Here is a 19,066-nt window from a genome sequence, read left to right on the forward strand (position 1 = left end):
CAGGTATGGTTACCGAAAATTAAAACCTGTTTTTTGTTTGTGCTGATGATCCCGGGCAACAGACTCGACCGGTCAGCAGACAGAGACGATAGTGAGGAATCACAGTTCTGTTCGGTTCAAGCTAGTTTTACGTTAGGAAAATGATATCGATCATTATCGGGGTGAAGTTAGAAGTGGTTTTAGGCGCACTACTGGGTGGATTGGGTGGGGTTTTCTGGCTACGGTACCTAACTTCCAGTTCTCTTCAGCTCGGCTCGAGTGAGTAGAAACCTGTTGCTATTACAGTCGGTTTGTCCACAGGAGAGTAATGAGTGGCTTCTTCACAAGTGTGCGAGAAGCTGCTAGTCGGACAACTATGCGAGATCTTCACGATCAGTTTTTGTCGCAGCAGTCTTCAGGAGACTCGAGTTTTTGTCATATGTTCGAGCTAGTCGTTATGGTTGGCAAATAAAAGGGGGCAGTTCGGTTTTAGTGGCCTCGATTAGACTTGTTTCGTTGCCAGTAGTGCATTTAACACTGCCAGTATGCTGCCTAGGAGAACACTACAAACTAGCGCAGCCGTGTTGGTTTCTATGATTTGCAGTTCAGGTGAGTGCTTTGGTGTTATTGATCTCCGCGAATGAAGGTCAAGTGCATCGAACTTTAGTAGTGCAGTTAGTACGTATCACGTGAATAGACTTTTGAGAAGCTAGTTTAATCAATTTATATATTTGGAAACTTTAGAAATTACGACGTCATTTTGACGAGTCTTCGAAAACCGGTTATTGATCAGTGCATTTTTTTCAGTTATTGCAGACAACGTAATTAAAGGCGGATATATTGGAGGGTACGCAAACTGTGATGAAGATGGTCACGAATATTACGATCATAGACGCCACAGACAAGTGAACTACAATAATCAACAAGCTTACGGACAATTTGGATTAGCTCAACCATTGAACCTGTTTGCGCGGGTAGTAGAATCTACGGCGGCTGTATTCAAGAATACGAATAAACAAATAGAATCCACGTTCAATCAGCTGGCAAGACCATATGCTTCGGGAGGACAAGGCGGATATGGAGTAGGCGTCGGAATCACCATTGGGAATAACGGAGGACTTGGACAAAACCCGTATGGATACGCTCCTCAATCACCATATCAACCACCACCACAACATGGTCGTCCACCGGCACCACCGCCACCCTATGGTCGGCCACCACATCATGGTCCTCCTCCTTCATCGCATGGCTATCCACCTCCACCAGCATACGGTGGATATCCACCAGATCATCAAGGACACCACCACGGTCACGGTCATGGGCATGAATATGGTCACGGAAATGAGCATGGGCATGGAAATGGGCATGAATACGGCCACGGAAATGGACATGGGCATGAATATGGCCACGGAAATAGTAATGGACATGAGCATGGTTACAACCATCACCACGGAAACGGAGACTACAGACCGCCAATTTCACAAGGTCCCCCAAATAAATACCCCGGTGGAATACCCAATCAGTTTCCGGGAGAAGCGCCTCCTTCAAGACCAAACTCTCCAAATGATCCGTTCCTTCCTCCATCAAATCCAAAACCAATTCAACCCACAGGTCCCTTTCCAAGCTCAACATATCCACCAATAGTTCCTGCTCCAGCTCCAGCCCCATCACCGTCAATTGTTCCAAAACAACCACCTGCACCGGTACCACCACCACCAGCTCCAGTAGCTCCTCCACCATCACCGATCGCCCCACCACCCCCTGCGGTAACACCAACACCCACTGAAGACATTGAAGATGTTACCTATGATCTAGATATACGAGGCGAGTTTAATGAAACCGACACTCGAAAGCGTCGTCAAGTATTGCCAAATCTTTTCTCCTCGATTGGTAATATCGTACAGTCTGGCCTAAACCTCGCAAATCCAAATAATTATAGACAACCAGGTTCAACGCAACAAGTGTTTCCACTTTTCAATAATTTCGGACAACGCCCAGCCTTTGGGCAGCCATCAACGCAACGACCAACCGAATTCAACGAGTTCCAACAGTCAACGCCATCCCGACCACAAAGAATTCCGCAAACAACCAGCAATACCGAACCAGCACCGGAACTACCCGAGCTAAACCTTCAACAGCTTGGCAACACCGACATCACATGGACGTACGAAAACATCGGTGTCGACCGAGGTAGCATACGCGTTCGCCGAAATTCAGATTTCTACTTTCCAACGGATGACGACGAGTTTCGACCAACCCCCTACAGACCGCTGCACAAACCAACGCGGCCTTCCAGCAGTTCTCAAGCTGTCGCACAGTCACAGTCCGAGAATACCTGGGGTACATTCCAACCGGGCAGCAGTTCTCAATCTGGCTCACAGTCGCAATCCGAGAATACCTGGGGCGGTTTCCAGCAGAGCAGTGGTTCACAGTCTCAGTCGCAATCTACCCAGAACGAGCTGGGACTGTTCAACCAAAACTCCGCCGGCAGTACCTCCGGGAACATCGCAGTCGACGGTTCATCCGGTCAGCTGAGTGCCGCTAATACAATGCAGCAGAGCTTCCAGACGGCCGATTCGTCGGGCAGCAAAAATACCGCCCAAAGTCAGTCGGCAAATTTTGACAAGGAAGGTAACCTCGCACTGTCTTCGTCCAACGCCAACACGAACTCCGTTCGGGAGAAGAACAAATTCAAGGAACAGTCGAATGCTGGTTCGTCATCAACGCTGCAGAACCAGCACGGCACCTCGTCCAGCAATGCGCAAACCAATTCGGAGACGTTCTTCGAGAATGGTTTGCAGGGTAACAAAAACACGGCCTCCAGCCAGTCGCAGCAAATCAACAAGGACGGATCCGTGTCCGGGTCGAACTCGAACACGATGAGCAATACCTTTACCGGTCCGAACGGGCAGCAAGGTTCGTCGTCTTCCAGTCACTCGTCCAGCTTCAATCAGGGCGGATCCGGATCAACGTCCGGCGGAGGTGGGTCTTCGTCTTCGGCCAGCTCGTCGTCTGGAAGCTCGTCGTCTTCAAGTTCATCTTCCTCCAGCTCCGGGACTGGGGGCGCTTTCAGTATTAGCGGCTCGTTTGCTGGTTTGCCTTCGTTCGGACCGTTCCCGAATCTGTTTCAGCAGTTTAAAAATCAGCTGGGGAGTACGGGAAAATAGTGTGTAATTCATAGAATAGAAACAATGGAATAAAGTAAAAGTTGAAGGTTGCTATTTAGTTTTGTGAGTTTTCTGTTTCGATGGAGTAGATGATTCACATAAACGGAGATAATCGATATTGTATCGGGGATATACCAAATGGAGGAATTCCCTTCGATTGCACATATACTGATGGTTGAGTCATGCAGTAGCTTCACTCTTTGTGTCAGAGATGGTCGAGCAGATTTTTATATATTGCCTACAGTAAATCTTTTTGCCTTTTTCACATTTCATTCATCTGATTTAATTGCCCGGTGAAGTAAAAATCAAGCGCGTTTTGTTTCGTTTTTGATAATTATTTCGTTGCAAGTACATACATAGAAAAATAAGCGGACACAGACGGTCAGTGCACAGATCACCCATCGCAGTCGCCGCTACCCTTCCCCAGTGCTCAGTGATTGACTCTGGTTCGATTCTTTGTGCCTATGGTACTATGAGCAGTTAAGCCAGCAACGAGGTGTGCGTAGTTTCGGTAAAGCCCCGCGTTCGTTGTGAGAGCTGTCGCCACGGTTTGATCGCGTATAAGTGACCTTCGTGATCTGTTTTTGTTTCACTGCCAATCAAGGCGCGTAAAACTTTGGCAGTGTTTGCTTCCCCGGTGCCTTCAACAGTGTCATGATTACTTAAAGGTGGCGCTCGCCTGAAGAGTGCGCGTGTTCGGAAATCTAAAGTGTGTTCTAAGTAGTGAAAATGCTGCTGAAGTGTAACGTTCGAGATGCAGCGGGAGCAGTGTTGTTTCTGGGGCTTTGTAGTTTTGGTAAGTATTTGAACGTTATATTTTGAAGCAATGCAGTAATGGACAGATATTTAGTGCAAGTACAGTTCAGTGCAGCCCAATTAAAGGGGATTTTCAAAATTGTAACAGAATGCAGGTTTCGTAACAAATCGTAACGTCTGTAAAAATATCAAAAAAAAAAAAATTAATGTCTGTAAAAACAAAAAAACTTTTCAACATGTTTTCAAATTTGTTACCTATTTAGTGAAATGATCGTCAAATCCGTTATTATTGTAAACAGACTGTTTTCGTGCTTCAATCATTGATAGGAGGTTTTTTGTTATCGAAATATATATGGAACCAGTTATTTCCAGAAGTGTTATTACGTTTTACATACAGTGTTTGCATTTAAGGGGTTGCTTGTTGCTTGAGTTTACCAAATCACCGTGACCACTAAAATTGCATACTATAAGAAAATATCTTAAAGCTATAGACTGCCCAATGCGTGACCATATTAAAGAGGTTCTCATTTACAGACAGTAAGATGTATGTAATGTACTTATTTGATTTCTGTGCAATATAAACTAGTGGTTTTTTGGCCATAATCATGGGCTTGAGAATTTACATAAAAGGGTGAATTTTAGGCTGAAAGTATCTTAGCGGAAGTTTGCAAGCGTTTGCAGTCCTTATGTTAAGGGTGTGTTTTAATGATTGATGCCTCATTTTTGAGACGAAGAAGATTATCTTTGATACTTTTATAACTCGCAGGGCCGGCGGAACACTTTTTTCCCGAATGGGTAGTGGGTAGATTCAGAGTAATTTCTACCCGTAGGGTAAAAGGGTATAATACGCCCCACCGGGGCTAAATGCCCCTCTTCGATTCCCAGGATTCCTGAATTATCTAAAAAGTAAAAATGACTGATAACAGTATCGTTTCATGAAATCAACGTACTAAGTTAGTTTGGTATTTTTAATATGTTGCAAAACAACAATATACACAAAAGTTTCAAAAGAGCTACTTTTATGTAAGCTTCCACTTTTTCCAATAGCATTACAACCAATTAGAAACAGTCGGATTCGATAGAACTATTTCAAGTAGCTCACTAGAATATTATAGTTACTATCTTAGTTTTTAGCTTGGCTTAAAACTATGTGTGTGTGTAGAATTATTCATGTATTCACAACAGCTCATCACCGGCCAAAACGCCCCACCCATTGTTGTGGGGCATACTCACCGATTGCTGTGGGGCATACCGTCCTCTTGTTGTAGGGCATATTACACTTTCACTGGGGGCATTTTGTCCTGGGTGAAAGAAAAAACTAGAATTTAGGCATCTTTGAAAAATGTTTAATAGTACTTGTATCAGGATGTTTTTAATAAAAAATGAAACGGGTACTAATTTCTGACTAATATAACAATAAATTAGAGTCGTTAGTGAGAAGATCATAGCGTCGAATGGTGAAATATAGCTATTTTTCCTTAAGGGGGGCGTATTAGACCTGTTTACCCTACAGACGAAAGTTCAGACATGGCTTGGGTAAGTGCAAATGAAAATTCCCTGATAATAGCTGGTTGCCATTTGGAAACACTCTTTGTTTTGTTTGTCGATTACTGATACTGAGTATCAATTACTCCATTCTTTTAAATTTCGTTGCATTGATTTCCCGTTCCCTGCGATAGAGCCTTTTTTGGTGGGTACTGAAGCAAGCACGATAGTATTGACTAATGGAGAGGTATCTTCGACGATCGACATCCATTCAGGTTTATTGGAGGACGGTTTGAATATTTCTCCGATGGCAAACATAATACCAATAAGTCTCCTTTTCAATGCAAACCATATCCATCTAATACAATCGGCCCCTAGATGATCTTCTTTCGATATATCGCGTGATCTAACTAAACAACACTTGGGCGTGTACGAATAAGTATTTTGTCTAAGTACCCGCCCGGAAAGTAGAGATTGATGGTGTATTCTCCGGGAGGAGCCTTAACCCTTCGATTCAGTCAGTGAAAATTCTAATATGCAAGTAGTTGCGTTAAGCAAAAATTGAGGAGTATAAGTAAACAACTTATTTTCCATCAGCCTTATTTCGAGCTTTTCTCCGGATCTGTTCTTCCAAACTTTGTTTTTTTGAACGGGGTTCGTCTAGCCTTCGTCTAGAAGAATCATTAAAAGTTTACCTTCTATGGAGAGACTTTGCATGAAATGTCGACTTATCTCGCATGTGAATTATACGGGGAAAACTGAAGCATTCTTTTGAGCAGCGCTCCGAGAAGAAATGCTAAAGAGGGCTACGCCGTCAGCCACGACTATTTTTACGCTCAATTGTCCACTAATGAACGAGATTCTGACAATCCCATTGAGGGAACATCTTCTAATGTGCCTGTAATCATTTCCTCTTCTAAGCTTCCTCGTAAAGGTCTGAGAGCGCCCCTTGATGGGTGCTGTTACTAAACCGAAGTAAGTCGTCATTCCTATTATTTTCCTATGTTTTGCACAATGCAATGCAGACACTTAGGCATTGTAATGAGATATTTATGGCAGATCTGGAACCTTCAACGCTACAAAATAGGCAAATTTCGTGGGACAATGGTATTTTAGGAATCCTAAAGGTATCAACAAACCTTGGTTAAAGGGGATGGATGAAGGTCGTGACTTCCTTCGGCTGATATCTCGGGTCATGTCCAATCATTGTACGTTGAATGCGCATCTTCAGCGTATTGGGGTCGTGGAGAGCGATCTCTGCGCTTGTGTTGACGATTATCACAACAATAAACATGTTGTCTGGTCGTGTGCCTGGTGTTCTAGATCTTCGTTAAATGAATCTTTTAGGCCTCGTTCTAGTCCATCTGTCCTCGATCTCTCCTATACGTCTCTCATATACATATTTTTAAACACGATCGATTTTCAAATTTAGATATCTCTTCTCTATTGGTTGACATGCTAACAGCTATCTGTAAATCTGATCCAAGGAGGCCAGTCGGCGATCCGGTTTATGATGTTCTGACAGTGATCTGCCGTTTGCCAAAAAGCTGCAGGTTTTATTCCTTTTTGCTTGTCATTGTTGTCCGTCCTCTCTTCACTTTTCCTGATATGGTCTCTGCTACTGATGTTGGAATCAATATCTCTTGTGTTTGTGTATACAAAGTCTACTAGTGTTTCTCCTTGTTTCAATTGTAAATCAAATAATTATTCTTGTTTAAAAATTACAAATTGTTCATCAAGTCTTTAAAAATATTTCTAACTTTATCTCAAAATAATTGCATTGATATTTTTTGTAAACATAACGAAAAAATCAAAAATAAACAAATCCTAATTATGATCCCATATTCCCAAGAAATTTTAATTTAAAGAAATGTGTATCTGAATGACATTGTTGTACATCGAAAATATCAGATGCATGCATTTTGTGCGCGAGACACACACGTGGTTAATATCAGGATTTTGGTTTGTTCCAAACTTTCGAGTGGGTAATTCTCTCCTCGATGATTTTCGAGTGGGTAGTAATATCCATACTACCCACGTGTTCCGCCGGCCCTGATAAATCTTTGTTTGTTGTTTAATCGTTGCTAGCCAGTATAGAACACTTATTTGTGAAATCAAAATATACAACATTCATTGACCAATTTAATGCACTTTAAAGTTAGTGATAGTTTTTTTTTGGAAAATATAAGTGACTTCCAGTTACCGGGCGTTCAAGAAGATTGCAGAGTGGCGGCCCAAGATGAAGTATCCTGGAAATCTAAAATACATTCGGTCATGGTTTGTATCTTGCCATATCATCTTATCACTTTCCTAGTGGTAAGGGAAAGAGAGGTGAAAGAAACAAGGCAGGAAGTGGAGAATAACAACATAATACATTCACAACACAAAATAATTAATAGGCTGGATCAGGGATGCCAAAGGTACTGGTAAACTACATTTTTTTCGGTATATTTACATTTGCACAAGGCGTACAGCCCGCTACAGTGACGCATCACTACAGCTCTTGCCAGAACGGTAGCCAAACCGAGTACATTTTCCCGTAGAGCAGTGGAATACATTTTTGTTTTGCTGCTGTACTCCGACTGCTCGGTGAGAGTGTGGCGTAGTAAAGTTTGTTCTCTCGCTTTGTACACTTTTCTCTGCATAGTCAAAGGGAGAGGCACGCACACGAAAGTTATGATGCCGGTCGTTGCGTAAACGAACCGCATTTATTGTCGTCGTTTGTGATTGAAAATATTGAATAGATTAAAAATATTAAAAAGTGTAAAATAAGGAAAGAGAAGCTGTACTGCTCGCGTCTGACGGCTGTACTGAGGGCAGTATTTCTTTGTCATGTTACTGCTTTGCTTACAGACTGCCGTACAGCGCTGGGCGTCCTGCGACAGCAGTGTCAAAAGAGAAATGAGATTGTAGGCAGAAAAATTACAGCCGCAGAAAAGGTAGGCATTTTGCATCCTTGGGCTGGATTCTTCAATCGCGAAAGAATAATGAACTTTACTGGTAAAACCTATAGTTCTTTATCACACTGTATATACGATAGCATGGACAATAACATATCCTTACAGTTACATGTGAAACGATATGAAGTTCCATAGTCGGATTCACAAAGACCACACGGATAATACTCAGCATGCTTAATAGTAGCGATGTGATAATTGAGGTTGCAATTTCCAGTCAGTACCCTGACTAGAATACTACAACTGAGCTTGGAAAAATGTAATAAACTTTTTGGCATATTCGTATTCACAACCAGGTGAAAAGTTTAGTTTGAACGTAAGTTTGCAAGCTACGCCGATAGTTGGCATGTTCGGATGCAGCCCAAGAGCGAATTTTGTTATGGTAGAGCCGATTATGCACCAACGAAATCAGTCGCAGTGTCCGCTTTAACCAATGCGTTTTCAGCAAAACCGGAATAACCGAACACCCATAAAAGTTAGATAGCATTTGAAATGCTAAGTTATTCAATTTGAGTTCGACATCGACTAATTTCGATCTCGAATCTACCAAACTAAGTGCTTTTATGGCAATCAGACTGCCATAGCAAAAATAAATTCATTTATCGCAGATTCCTGATGAAGTGCCGGTTGTACGCCGCGAACATTTCTGCTTGGAATTCGGTTTAGCATCTACCAAGCGAATGCGATTGTTCCAATCTCAATTCACGACAATGGATTCTAGCATCTATACCGTCAGTATAACAACTGTTCGACAGTCCAGTAAGCTTAAGACAGTACGCACAAGAGAGTGTTCCTTGTTTCAGAAACACATACAGTGGTTTTAAGATCAAGAGTGCCACTAGAGCAGCAGTAGGTGTTGTCGAGAACGCACAATTCATCGCCATCATCTGAAAATGATTTAACTTTGAGTGGATTGTCGTGACTTCTCCCTTCTGTCACAACACATGGCACCCGTATGCTAATATTAAAGGGTGTTCAATAAAAAAATGAGAATGATTTCAATACCTTTCTGTAATCAAAGCGTGATTTTTTGTGATCATTATGTGATAATTATCGGCGAAACCATACGTCGGAAACCCAAGCTCATTAAGTTTCGTCAACAAGCCATCAGCGACGAGGTTCCATTGAAGCACACCACCTAGACGGCATCCTCCGACATTCAGTTTCTTTATCTCCAATTATCCTAACGATGAGCACAGTTGTCGGTTGCTAAGCATTGCGTGTATCCAGTTCGTGATATATGAAGGTACTCCATGACCTCGTGCTGCTTCCAAAATGTATTCGAAAGACACGTTATCAAAAGCACCTTCAATATCAAGAGAAATTCCTAAGCTTAATTGCTTTGAGAAAGCTTTTTCAGTAGACAACATTGTGTAACAGGATGGTACATGACTTTCCACGCTGAGTTCTACATGCCGAATGTAGTGGTGAATTAAATGTTCCACTGATTCTTCATAAGCAATGCGGCCTTCGGGAATTAATTTTACAGTTATTTCCTGCCACGCTAATGTAATGTATCCTGTTACAAGACTATAAGTGAGAGCTTTGTTCAAAACATGCTTAAGTGTTCATATTCTCTTTGAAGAAGAGCTGAAATGATCCCAACTTCTCCCGGAAACTTATATGGAGCAAAACTTTTAATTGCCCATTTGATCAATTTGGATGTCACAATTTTACGAGCAAATATCCAAGGATCAAAATTACCTGAAAAGAATACAGGGACAGTGCTGGCTCCGTACAGCCTGCGAAGATTGTGTCAAAAAACAGATGAGTCTACATCTTCGTCAGACGAATATTCACCATTAACAGTTCTAATTGAACTGACATGAAGGACATTCGATTTCGAAAGTAATTTTTCCAATCTGCTAGTTTCGTTGAGACTTGAGACATTTGTGCAGAGGCTTTTGCAATCACTTCACTCAGAGAATCGAATATTGTATGCTTTGCGAGCCAACTTAAATGCCTTCAACCCGTCCCTTCGTCTGCTATTGCAAGCTCTTCTACACAACTTTTTCAGACGAACAAGTCCGGTATTTCACCGAGATGTTTCTCTAGAACAGTGATTCTCAACCTGGGGTCCGCGGACCCCTAGGGGGACGCGAAGAAAAATATATTTTCCGAGTGCATATTGAAATTTAAAATCTTGTTTTCTAACAAATTGAAAATAACATATTGATAGCATACAAAATTGATGTTTATCTGTAGGGGTCCGCAGCAACCCAATGTGATATCTAAGGGGTCCGTGGTACGAAAAAGGTTGAGAACCGCTACTCTAGAATCATGTATAACTCAAAGCGGACAAGCCTCTTGGTATGCTGCTACTATGAGTGAGTTTGTTTTATCCACGAACTCATCCAAGTCGCTTAGAGATTCAATTGTCGGAAGATACATATGTAACCTAGTCGCCAAGCTCTCTTCGTAGAGGTCCCAGTTCGTAGATTTGGGATTACGATATGTGATGATATCTAGCGAGATGTTTACTGCCCATAGAAGCATATGAGTCCCATATGGAAAAACAGCAAGCCGAGAAAAATGCTGTTCAAGATTAACATTTTCATTGAGCCTTACGGGTGGGACAACCATCTTTTGGTATTTTTTTGATATTTTCTAAACAAACCTGGTAATCTTATTTGTGAATTGTGATTCAGTGGTAATTCAGAATACAATCCAACAGATAACTCAATTTCGACAAAAATCCATATGGGACTCTTATGCTTTTATGGGCAGTTTAAATGATCAAAGACGATGTACTTATGACCAGATAACGAGTGTTCGAGCTCGTATTGTACGAACCAGTGAATCAATTTTTGGTTGAGATACTTCAACCCACCGGATGCCACATAGGCCTATTATCTCCAGAGAAAGATAAAATGCTGTTATCAACTTCCTAGTGGATCACAGCCACAGCTGTTGTTAGTCGCCTCTTACGACATGGGAACGGAAACCTGGGTATGTACTTTGCTAAAATACTGCGAGAGATTTCAGCCACCGGATACCATACGGGATTCAGTTCAGTCGGAATCTCGATTCGGAAAGACACAAAAATTTCCTCTACTGTATTGCTTGAAACGAGGAAGCTCAGATAGATGCAGAACTGTTTCCGCTGATCAGCAAAAGTCTGATTTCCAGCTGAATTGATCAAGTACCACTGACAGCGGCTGCAGTACCGCGAATTTTAGCCTAATTGTCGCGATTTCTTTTTTGAGTGAGCAGATCCCCGGGGATAATCCCGGGAGTACCCGAAGTACAAAAGAGTGTAACCCACAATACGCAGGTGTTATTCGTTTTAAAGCTATGGTTTTTTGGAAAAGTTGTTTCATAGCATCTACCTCTTTATTTGATCATTTCATATTAGCTCGAAATTCGGTCGCTATGGCGGCGATAGTGTTATTAACTTTTTAATAGAATGAGATAGAAAGATGTTGTCAACGACAAAGTTATATGTCTGATAATTAAAAGTATATCTTCTGAAGATACTACCTTTGTTTGTTCTTCAGGTTTTTGAATATGGCGAATTTTTGAAAACATAATCTGTAAGTTAAATTTTTACCCAAAACATCCTCTATCACGAAACATAAAGGACGAAGTTTGAAAGAACTAGTGTAATGCAACCAAATAAAGCGCTAGGTGCCATACAGCACCTTTTCCAAAGATACCATAACTCTACAATGATCTAATAATGAATCTATAATGTACCGTTTTTGTCTTGATCCTATATATCTCGGACAACTTTCAATTTAAAGACCTGACATCTTCACTGGAATTTCCGAAGAAACAAGCTCAGCATAATATATTCATGCAAGAAATATATATTAAACAGAAAATAATCATACATAGCAAGTATGTGAACGCTCACCTTCAAGAACGAATGTTTGGGCCGAAACGTCAACGTGCAAGGCAATCCAACTAAAATCAGTATTATATCGACTTTATCGATACGTGAGCTACAACATAACATTAATAGATAGCAAATCGATGACTACTTTTTCATAAAATCTCAGAAAACGAACGAGAAAACTCGAATTTAGGTAAGACAAGGGGTTACCCCCTTGTGCCGCAAAGGTATTACTGGTTTTTAATTAAACGAGATAAGTCCATAGAGGATTACTGCATACCAGGAATGCAAGTGCGGTGGAAAAACGATCAAAAATTCCCACGACATGCAATTTTCTCAATGCTATTAACAGAAGAGTCACATGTCTTACAAGCAGAATTTGTTACTACTTTTAATTCTCCTCGTTTACGTGTGGCAAACCGTTTTCGCTACTAGCCTTCAGATGCCGAACGGAGTGCGGAAAGCTATTTTCATCCACGTCCCTCATCACCTATTCTTATAAAGTGATTCATCAGCAGCGCTATCTTTGAAAGTGAACCACCTTCGTTATGCAACTAATTTTTTCCGATTTTTTTTTCTGCAAATAATTAAGATATTTCGTTATATTCTGAATTGCACATATTTTGTCGTATGTAATTTTATATGTTCTTTGAATGATGGCACTGTAAGGGAACACGTATCCGCCGGTTGATACCAATCGAGCTGACATTCCTTTAGACTGAGCAAACTAATTGATTTAATTGTTTAGTGTTTATTTGACCAACTAGGAAACGAATCCACTGTGTCTTTAATACGCGTGAGGAAATACGCATGGTCTTGTCTGAGTGAATGATGACTTTTGAATTATGTATGAGGGTTGAGAATTGACCATTTTCAAGAACAATTCAAAACCAATTACAAATTTGCGGCAATCATTTCTTTCCTTTTTTTATTAACGACTTATAGTGAGTCAATCTTTTTCCTTTTTGTATTGTAACGACATATAATTAGCAAGGGACTGGAAGGTGAAGTATTTTTCAAATATTAAGAGCCATAGTACTCAAGGGAGAGCAAGGATTTGAAGTACGAAAGTTTAGAAAGCGTGGAGTAGGGTCAATGAACAAGCTTAGAGTTTCCCGGCTACTTAACTCTTTCTCTTCTGCAGCGCAGGAGTCAGGATCTTTTGGCATTAAAAGCGAATCACCTGAGTCTGCGGCATGTCCGGACAAGCGTAAAGTCAATTTAATGACTTATGCTTGTCGGCTAGTTTTTTCAGAGAAATGTAAAAAGCAATACATCCTACAATGCATAACTTTTCGTAACATAGCATTGACCTAAAGTTTGGAGAACTTGCAAAATTATTGAGTGTTTTTAGGAAAAAAATATTAGTTTTCAATGCTAAATACTTTTGAATCGACAAAATTTGGCAGCCAATATTGGGTGAGATTGGAATCACAATACAACAAAAATAAAATTCAATATTTTTCATTTATCCTTTGTTGTCTCAAGCATTGCTATAAATACTGGTTATTGTTTATTAGTTATGAACACTTTAAAAAATCTCACAATATCAAAAATTGCGCAGCTGGCCAGAAAGAGAAATTAGCAAGACAAAACCTCTAGCGCTTTGGGTAGTCAATATTTTGAAATAATTTTAATAGCTGATAATTTGTATCTATTATAGAAGATTTTACGAATTGCCACGTTTTATGCTGATTATGAGCAAACAAATTTAAACTATCGTCATTTTAAAAGTCAATTCACTCAGAAAGTTGCATTTTTTTAAAGTCTTGGATGTCGTACCATATGCGAAAGTATGGCGGAATTAAAATTTGGCTTCTATGGCTCCCTAAATAAGCAGTCGCTGGAACGAATTTCTTTAAAGTTACCAATCATAGTAGGGGAAACCGTGGAGCACCAATTGATTCTACTACACATATCTCCAAAAATAATCTATATTGAGCTTTGTAACTGTGGGACTTTCAGGATATCGATGATACGAAAACAAGTCAATTTTTTTAAAGTTCTCGATATAGTGGCTCAGGAGAACAGGCAATCTATTGAATAACGTCAATTTGCGCACAAAAAACATAAAAAATCAATGGAGATCCATTGAATATCGCTTGCACACTGTCAGTCCTTGGGGCATTTCCAAAAATAACCTTTTGTATATACATTCATAATTTGAAAGTTTTATATCATCAACCGGTTATTAATCACAATTAATGTCCCATTTCAGCATGTGCCGGCTACGGAAGCCACGGCTATGACTATGATGGCTATTTTGGACCTAGTGTGAATCATGGGGATTTCGAGGACTACGACCATTACCGTGGATACCAGTGGTATAACAATGGCCGCCGTCATAAAGTTCATCACAGGCAAGTCGGGCAACCACATGTATATGGGCCGTTTGGTCCAGCTCAGAAACCAGCAAACCTGTTTGAGCAAATAGCAGACAACACAGCAGCGATAATGAAAAACATCAATGATCAGATTCAATCGTCTTTCAGCCAGTTTCCGTTGCCGTATGGAGTAGAAGGTCCAACCGGATTTGGCCCAGGGATCGTTCCGAATCCTTACATATATGTACCTTCGATTGAACAACAACCTCCACCTCCATCACCACTTCCAGTTGCACCACGTGGGGGGCATCATCATGGGGATCATGACCATAATCACGGCCATGGACACGAACATAGACACGGTTCAGATCATAAGCATGGACACGGTGATGATCATGGTGGTCATGGGAATCATCATCACGGACACGGATATGATCATGTAAATCATGGGCACGGATACAGATACGGTCCAGGCCATAAGCACAGCGATTGTCATAAGCATGGCCATGGTCCAGATTTTGATTCTAGTCGTAAGCCTGAGCAAGACCATTTTTATTGGGGTTCTCCACTAGATATTACAGATAAACCAATGCAGTTGCCGGGAGGCTCATCTGTAACGGAATCAAGCAGTTCACCTGGTAGCTCAACAACCATGCAATCGATTCCGACACTACCGGTAGAGACCACCAGTACTATCCAACCAATTCCTGTACTGCCAGTATCGTCGGTTCAAACTACTCCGCCACCAGTAGTTTCCGTTGAACCAATACCGGCATCCACACCGGCTGCAGTGCCGATAGTACCGATAGTCCCGTTAGTGCCAGTGACAACCCCGGCCACTGTTGAAGACACTACCTACAATATCGATCTTCGTGGCGAGTTTGAATCGGCTGCAGCTAGGAAGAGACTGTTGATTGTGTCAACCTAAAACCGTTTGTTGGGATTTCACGGTTTTTTTTTGTAAGCTCATAAAATTAAAATTAAATAACAATTTAGTGTTCATATTAATGAAAAATATTAATGAAACACAATACTCATTTTTTTTCGAAATGTTTTTAAATAAATTAATGAACAAATATTCTGGACATAATAAATAAATGTTAACATTAAATACTATTATCTTCTAAAACAGGAGTTCTGGTGACCCTATATGTACGCGATAGATGCAACAGCTTCTGTAGCATTATGAAACATTCTGAAATATTAAAATCGTCTGTAACATTATAACCCACTTGAATCTTCTACAATTTTCGAAACTCCTCTGAAAGCTGGTAAATTTAATTAGATCACTTTTTTTTAAATCCATCTAAAATCTTCTGGAATTTACTGACATCATTTGAGATCTTTTAAAATTTCTGATTTTTTTAAACCATTGTAAGTTGATCAACAATTTTAAAATCGTATAATTATTCTTTGCTTAATTTTTTGCTAGTTAAAGTCTTCGACAAAGTTGTTAGCCAAGGATTGAACTTTGGGTTTTTAAAGCTGGTTTTTAATATTGAGTAAAAAAGCAACATTTTCTGAAATAAAATAATTACTGTTCAAATTAAAACTCCTTCAAAGTTTTGAACACAATACGTGAGCTCGGGAAACAATCAGCCGCTCCCAAGTTTTGCACATGTACAGAACTCTAAAAGTGTTATGCCCGCTAGTTTATAATGTAAATTTAGAAGGAATTTTAACTTTTTGCCAAAATTAAGCAAATTTTCCTTGCAATATGTTCAGGAAAGTTGTTGTGCTTAGCAAGGCCTATTCTTTTAGCTTAAAGCTAGGGTAGTTCTAATAAAAAAAAATTAAAATTTTAAAATTAAACTTTTTAACAGTTCGAGATATAGCTTGACTATAGTCGATAAAGTTGTAGAACAACACATTTAAGAAAAAAAATCGCTGAAAACACATGTGTTCTATCTTTCATACTTTCCATTGTAAGACTAATTCAAACGAGGCCTTTAGGGTGTTTCTTAAAAAAATGGTTTTATTTCTATAACTTTTGTAGTTTTTATTTTACACCAAAGTATCCTTTGGACAACTTGAAGATTATTTTAGGGCGCATAATTTAGTTTTATATAACAACCACTAAACTTTTTTCGTTCAAAGGTTTTGAGAATTTTTGCATAAAATCAGCGACCCCAAAAATCTATATAAAGCCAAAAATAACAATATTAACAATGAAGGCAAAACATAACTTTTTCGGATAGCAATATCTTCGATTAGTGCACTTAACATTAAATACCGTTGTTGTTATATGAAATGTCATCCTTTGTAGTATAGGTCACCAAAAAGTGGCAAAGGCGATATTTTTGTATATTTTGTAATATTTACTCCAAAAATATTTCATTTTTAGCAAAAAGTATATATAACTTTATAACGAAAGAAGCTAGAGGTTCAGTATATTAAGATTAACTGTTCTACTTCAAAATATTTTTTTCGGTAAATTCTCTGTAAAAAGAAACAAGTCATTGAGTGCCAGTGTCTTCGACAGTTTTTTAAAATTTGATTTTTCAAAATTCAATTTTCTGGAAGACATCGAAACTCTATCTCGAACCATGAAAAGGTTAATTTTCTGATTTAAATCAAATTAGAACCACCCCATCCACCAATTAAAATAATAGAAAAGTTTTGTAAAGTGCAAAATTTTATCATTAAAATGAAGCTATACCTTTCATATTTTCCACCGTGAATGGAATTAAAACATTTTACCAAGGGGCATGAAAAACCAATTTTTTATATTTTTGTAGTTTTGGGTATTTTGCAGTTTTTTAAGACAAACATTTTCTTCTAAAACATCAAAACTCTAGCTTCTATTATTCCAAAGATATAAATACTTTTAACATCGAAAATTAATTTTTAGATATCAATTTTGTGAAATTAAAAAAAAATCGTGCTTTTGCTCAATTACCTCGAATCATTACCTTATGTATAGTTGAAAAAGAATATTCTTTTGTTTGCCTCAATGAGTGATATTGGTACTCCAAAGAATCCCATTTTTGGTGAAAAATCACTCATAACTTCTCAACGATAACAGCTAGATATGTGGTGCCATGAAAAACATTTAAAAAAAATCTTAAAGTTGTCTGAACACTATTTCAGTTTTAAATCAATACCGCGAAAGTTATTTGAATAGAACAGAACAGAAACACCATGAAACAGCCAAAACTTTGATTTTAAATTTGTTGTAAAATTAACGGTATGACAGATAGAGCTTACATGTCTTCAGCAAACTTCACTAAAATTTGTCGTTCTAAAACTTCACTGAAGGTCGTATGGCTCTATCTGGCATGATTAAAAAGTTAGACTTTTGATCTTGGAAAAAATAGAACCACCCTAACTGTTGTTTTAAGAAAAAGAAGGGGCTCACAAACTACGAAAAATTTTCCGAAGGTATAATAAGTGGTTTGGTTTTAGTAAAATCTCAAAATTCCTCCTAAATTTGCATTCTGGACCACCGTGCACTGTAATGTATACTTGTAAGTAGTGTTATTGGCGCATGTCGTATATCGGGAATCACAACTCGCGATATTTGCGCAATTGTCAATAAACCATCATTTTCTGATGATTGCAAATCATGCTGTGACAGATATGGGTTTCCACTAAAAATCGGCAGTGTACGTTCTGTCAGAGAAGAGGTGTTAGATATAACGCGCTGCTCTGACGGAATGAATTGGCAAACCGATCATCAGTGCATCGTATTAGATCATTCAATCGTCTAGATGTAGCACCTTCCAGCGGTTTTACTGTGTAATAATTCAATTTTGAATAAGTGGTATTACAAAACTGGATTTTGTGAACTTTGCTAGAATTAAATTCCCACTCTCTTGCTTCAAAAAAATGTGTGATGTATGCAAATCATTTCTACTACTTTTCAGATTACGGCGAATCGATAATTGAGTCACTTCCCGCATTATGATTACTGACAGTTATGTGAAGCGTACATTTCTATCCACGTTGTCGTTATATTTTAGTCACGAGTAGAGTGGTTCATGATAATGGTCCCAATTTTTGAAATATGTGTTACGTGTAGTGTTATTTATGTTCTTGATTTTGGGATCTTAGTCACGAATTTTGTAATTTATTTGCACGTTATCCTGTTATTTTTTTCTAGAGCTTATATTTGAATTAGACATGTGGAGTGAATTGATTCATATTCATTCATGTTTTATTATGATATTTTTAATATCTCTTCGCCTTAATGCGAACTGTTATTTTTTTTTACTCGGAGTAACGTGACAATATGAGCATGATCATAAAAGTGTGACTAATTCGAGGTGTCTTCTTCTGTGAAATATATTACGAACACGATTTGTGGCTCTATAATGTTTTTTTTCATAGGTTCAAGAACCGTATTTTCATGAAGGAAACTTTTATATTGGAAAGCTACTCAACCCCGGCTTCGTAGCTTTCAGCAAAATGGCATGGCAATTCAACGCACAATGGCCGGAGGCCGGACAAAACCTCAAAAAGTCATGTTTGGAATATTATTGTTTTACATTTTTCCTAAATTTTTCATATATTGAATCATTTATATTCAAAATTTTATCATCATTGTAATAGAACAGGATTTTT

The 19,066-nt window shown here is 39.1% G+C and overlaps 2 protein-coding genes across 3 annotated transcripts; both read left to right on the forward strand.

The window, feature by feature from the left end:
• The first annotated feature begins 213 nt into the window (after positions 1-213).
• On the forward strand, positions 214-3,204 carry LOC131691498 (trithorax group protein osa-like). The gene is made up of 2 exons (XM_058977944.1): positions 214-588; positions 787-3,204. The coding sequence occupies exons 1-2, from the start codon at positions 525-527 to the stop codon at positions 3,144-3,146; spliced, it is 2,424 nt and encodes an 807-aa protein (XP_058833927.1). The 5' UTR covers positions 214-524; the 3' UTR covers positions 3,147-3,204.
• Positions 3,205-3,566: 362 nt separating this feature from the next.
• On the forward strand, positions 3,567-15,730 carry LOC131688888 (kininogen-1-like). Of its 2 annotated transcripts, XM_058973488.1 has the most exons (3): positions 3,579-3,942; positions 14,398-14,543; positions 14,676-15,730. In XM_058973488.1, exons 1-3 carry the CDS (start codon positions 3,876-3,878, stop codon positions 15,429-15,431), a joined length of 969 nt encoding a protein of 322 aa, XP_058829471.1. In that variant the 5' UTR covers positions 3,579-3,875; the 3' UTR covers positions 15,432-15,730. The 2 variants fall into 2 exon arrangements, with proteins under 2 accessions (XP_058829470.1, XP_058829471.1); XM_058973487.1 differs by having other exon boundaries at positions 3,567-3,942; positions 14,398-15,730.
• Positions 15,731-19,066: the final 3,336 nt, after the last annotated feature.

This window comes from Topomyia yanbarensis, chromosome 3 (assembly GCF_030247195.1).
Source record: "Topomyia yanbarensis strain Yona2022 chromosome 3, ASM3024719v1, whole genome shotgun sequence".
Lineage (NCBI taxonomy): Eukaryota > Metazoa > Arthropoda > Insecta > Diptera > Culicidae > Topomyia > Topomyia yanbarensis.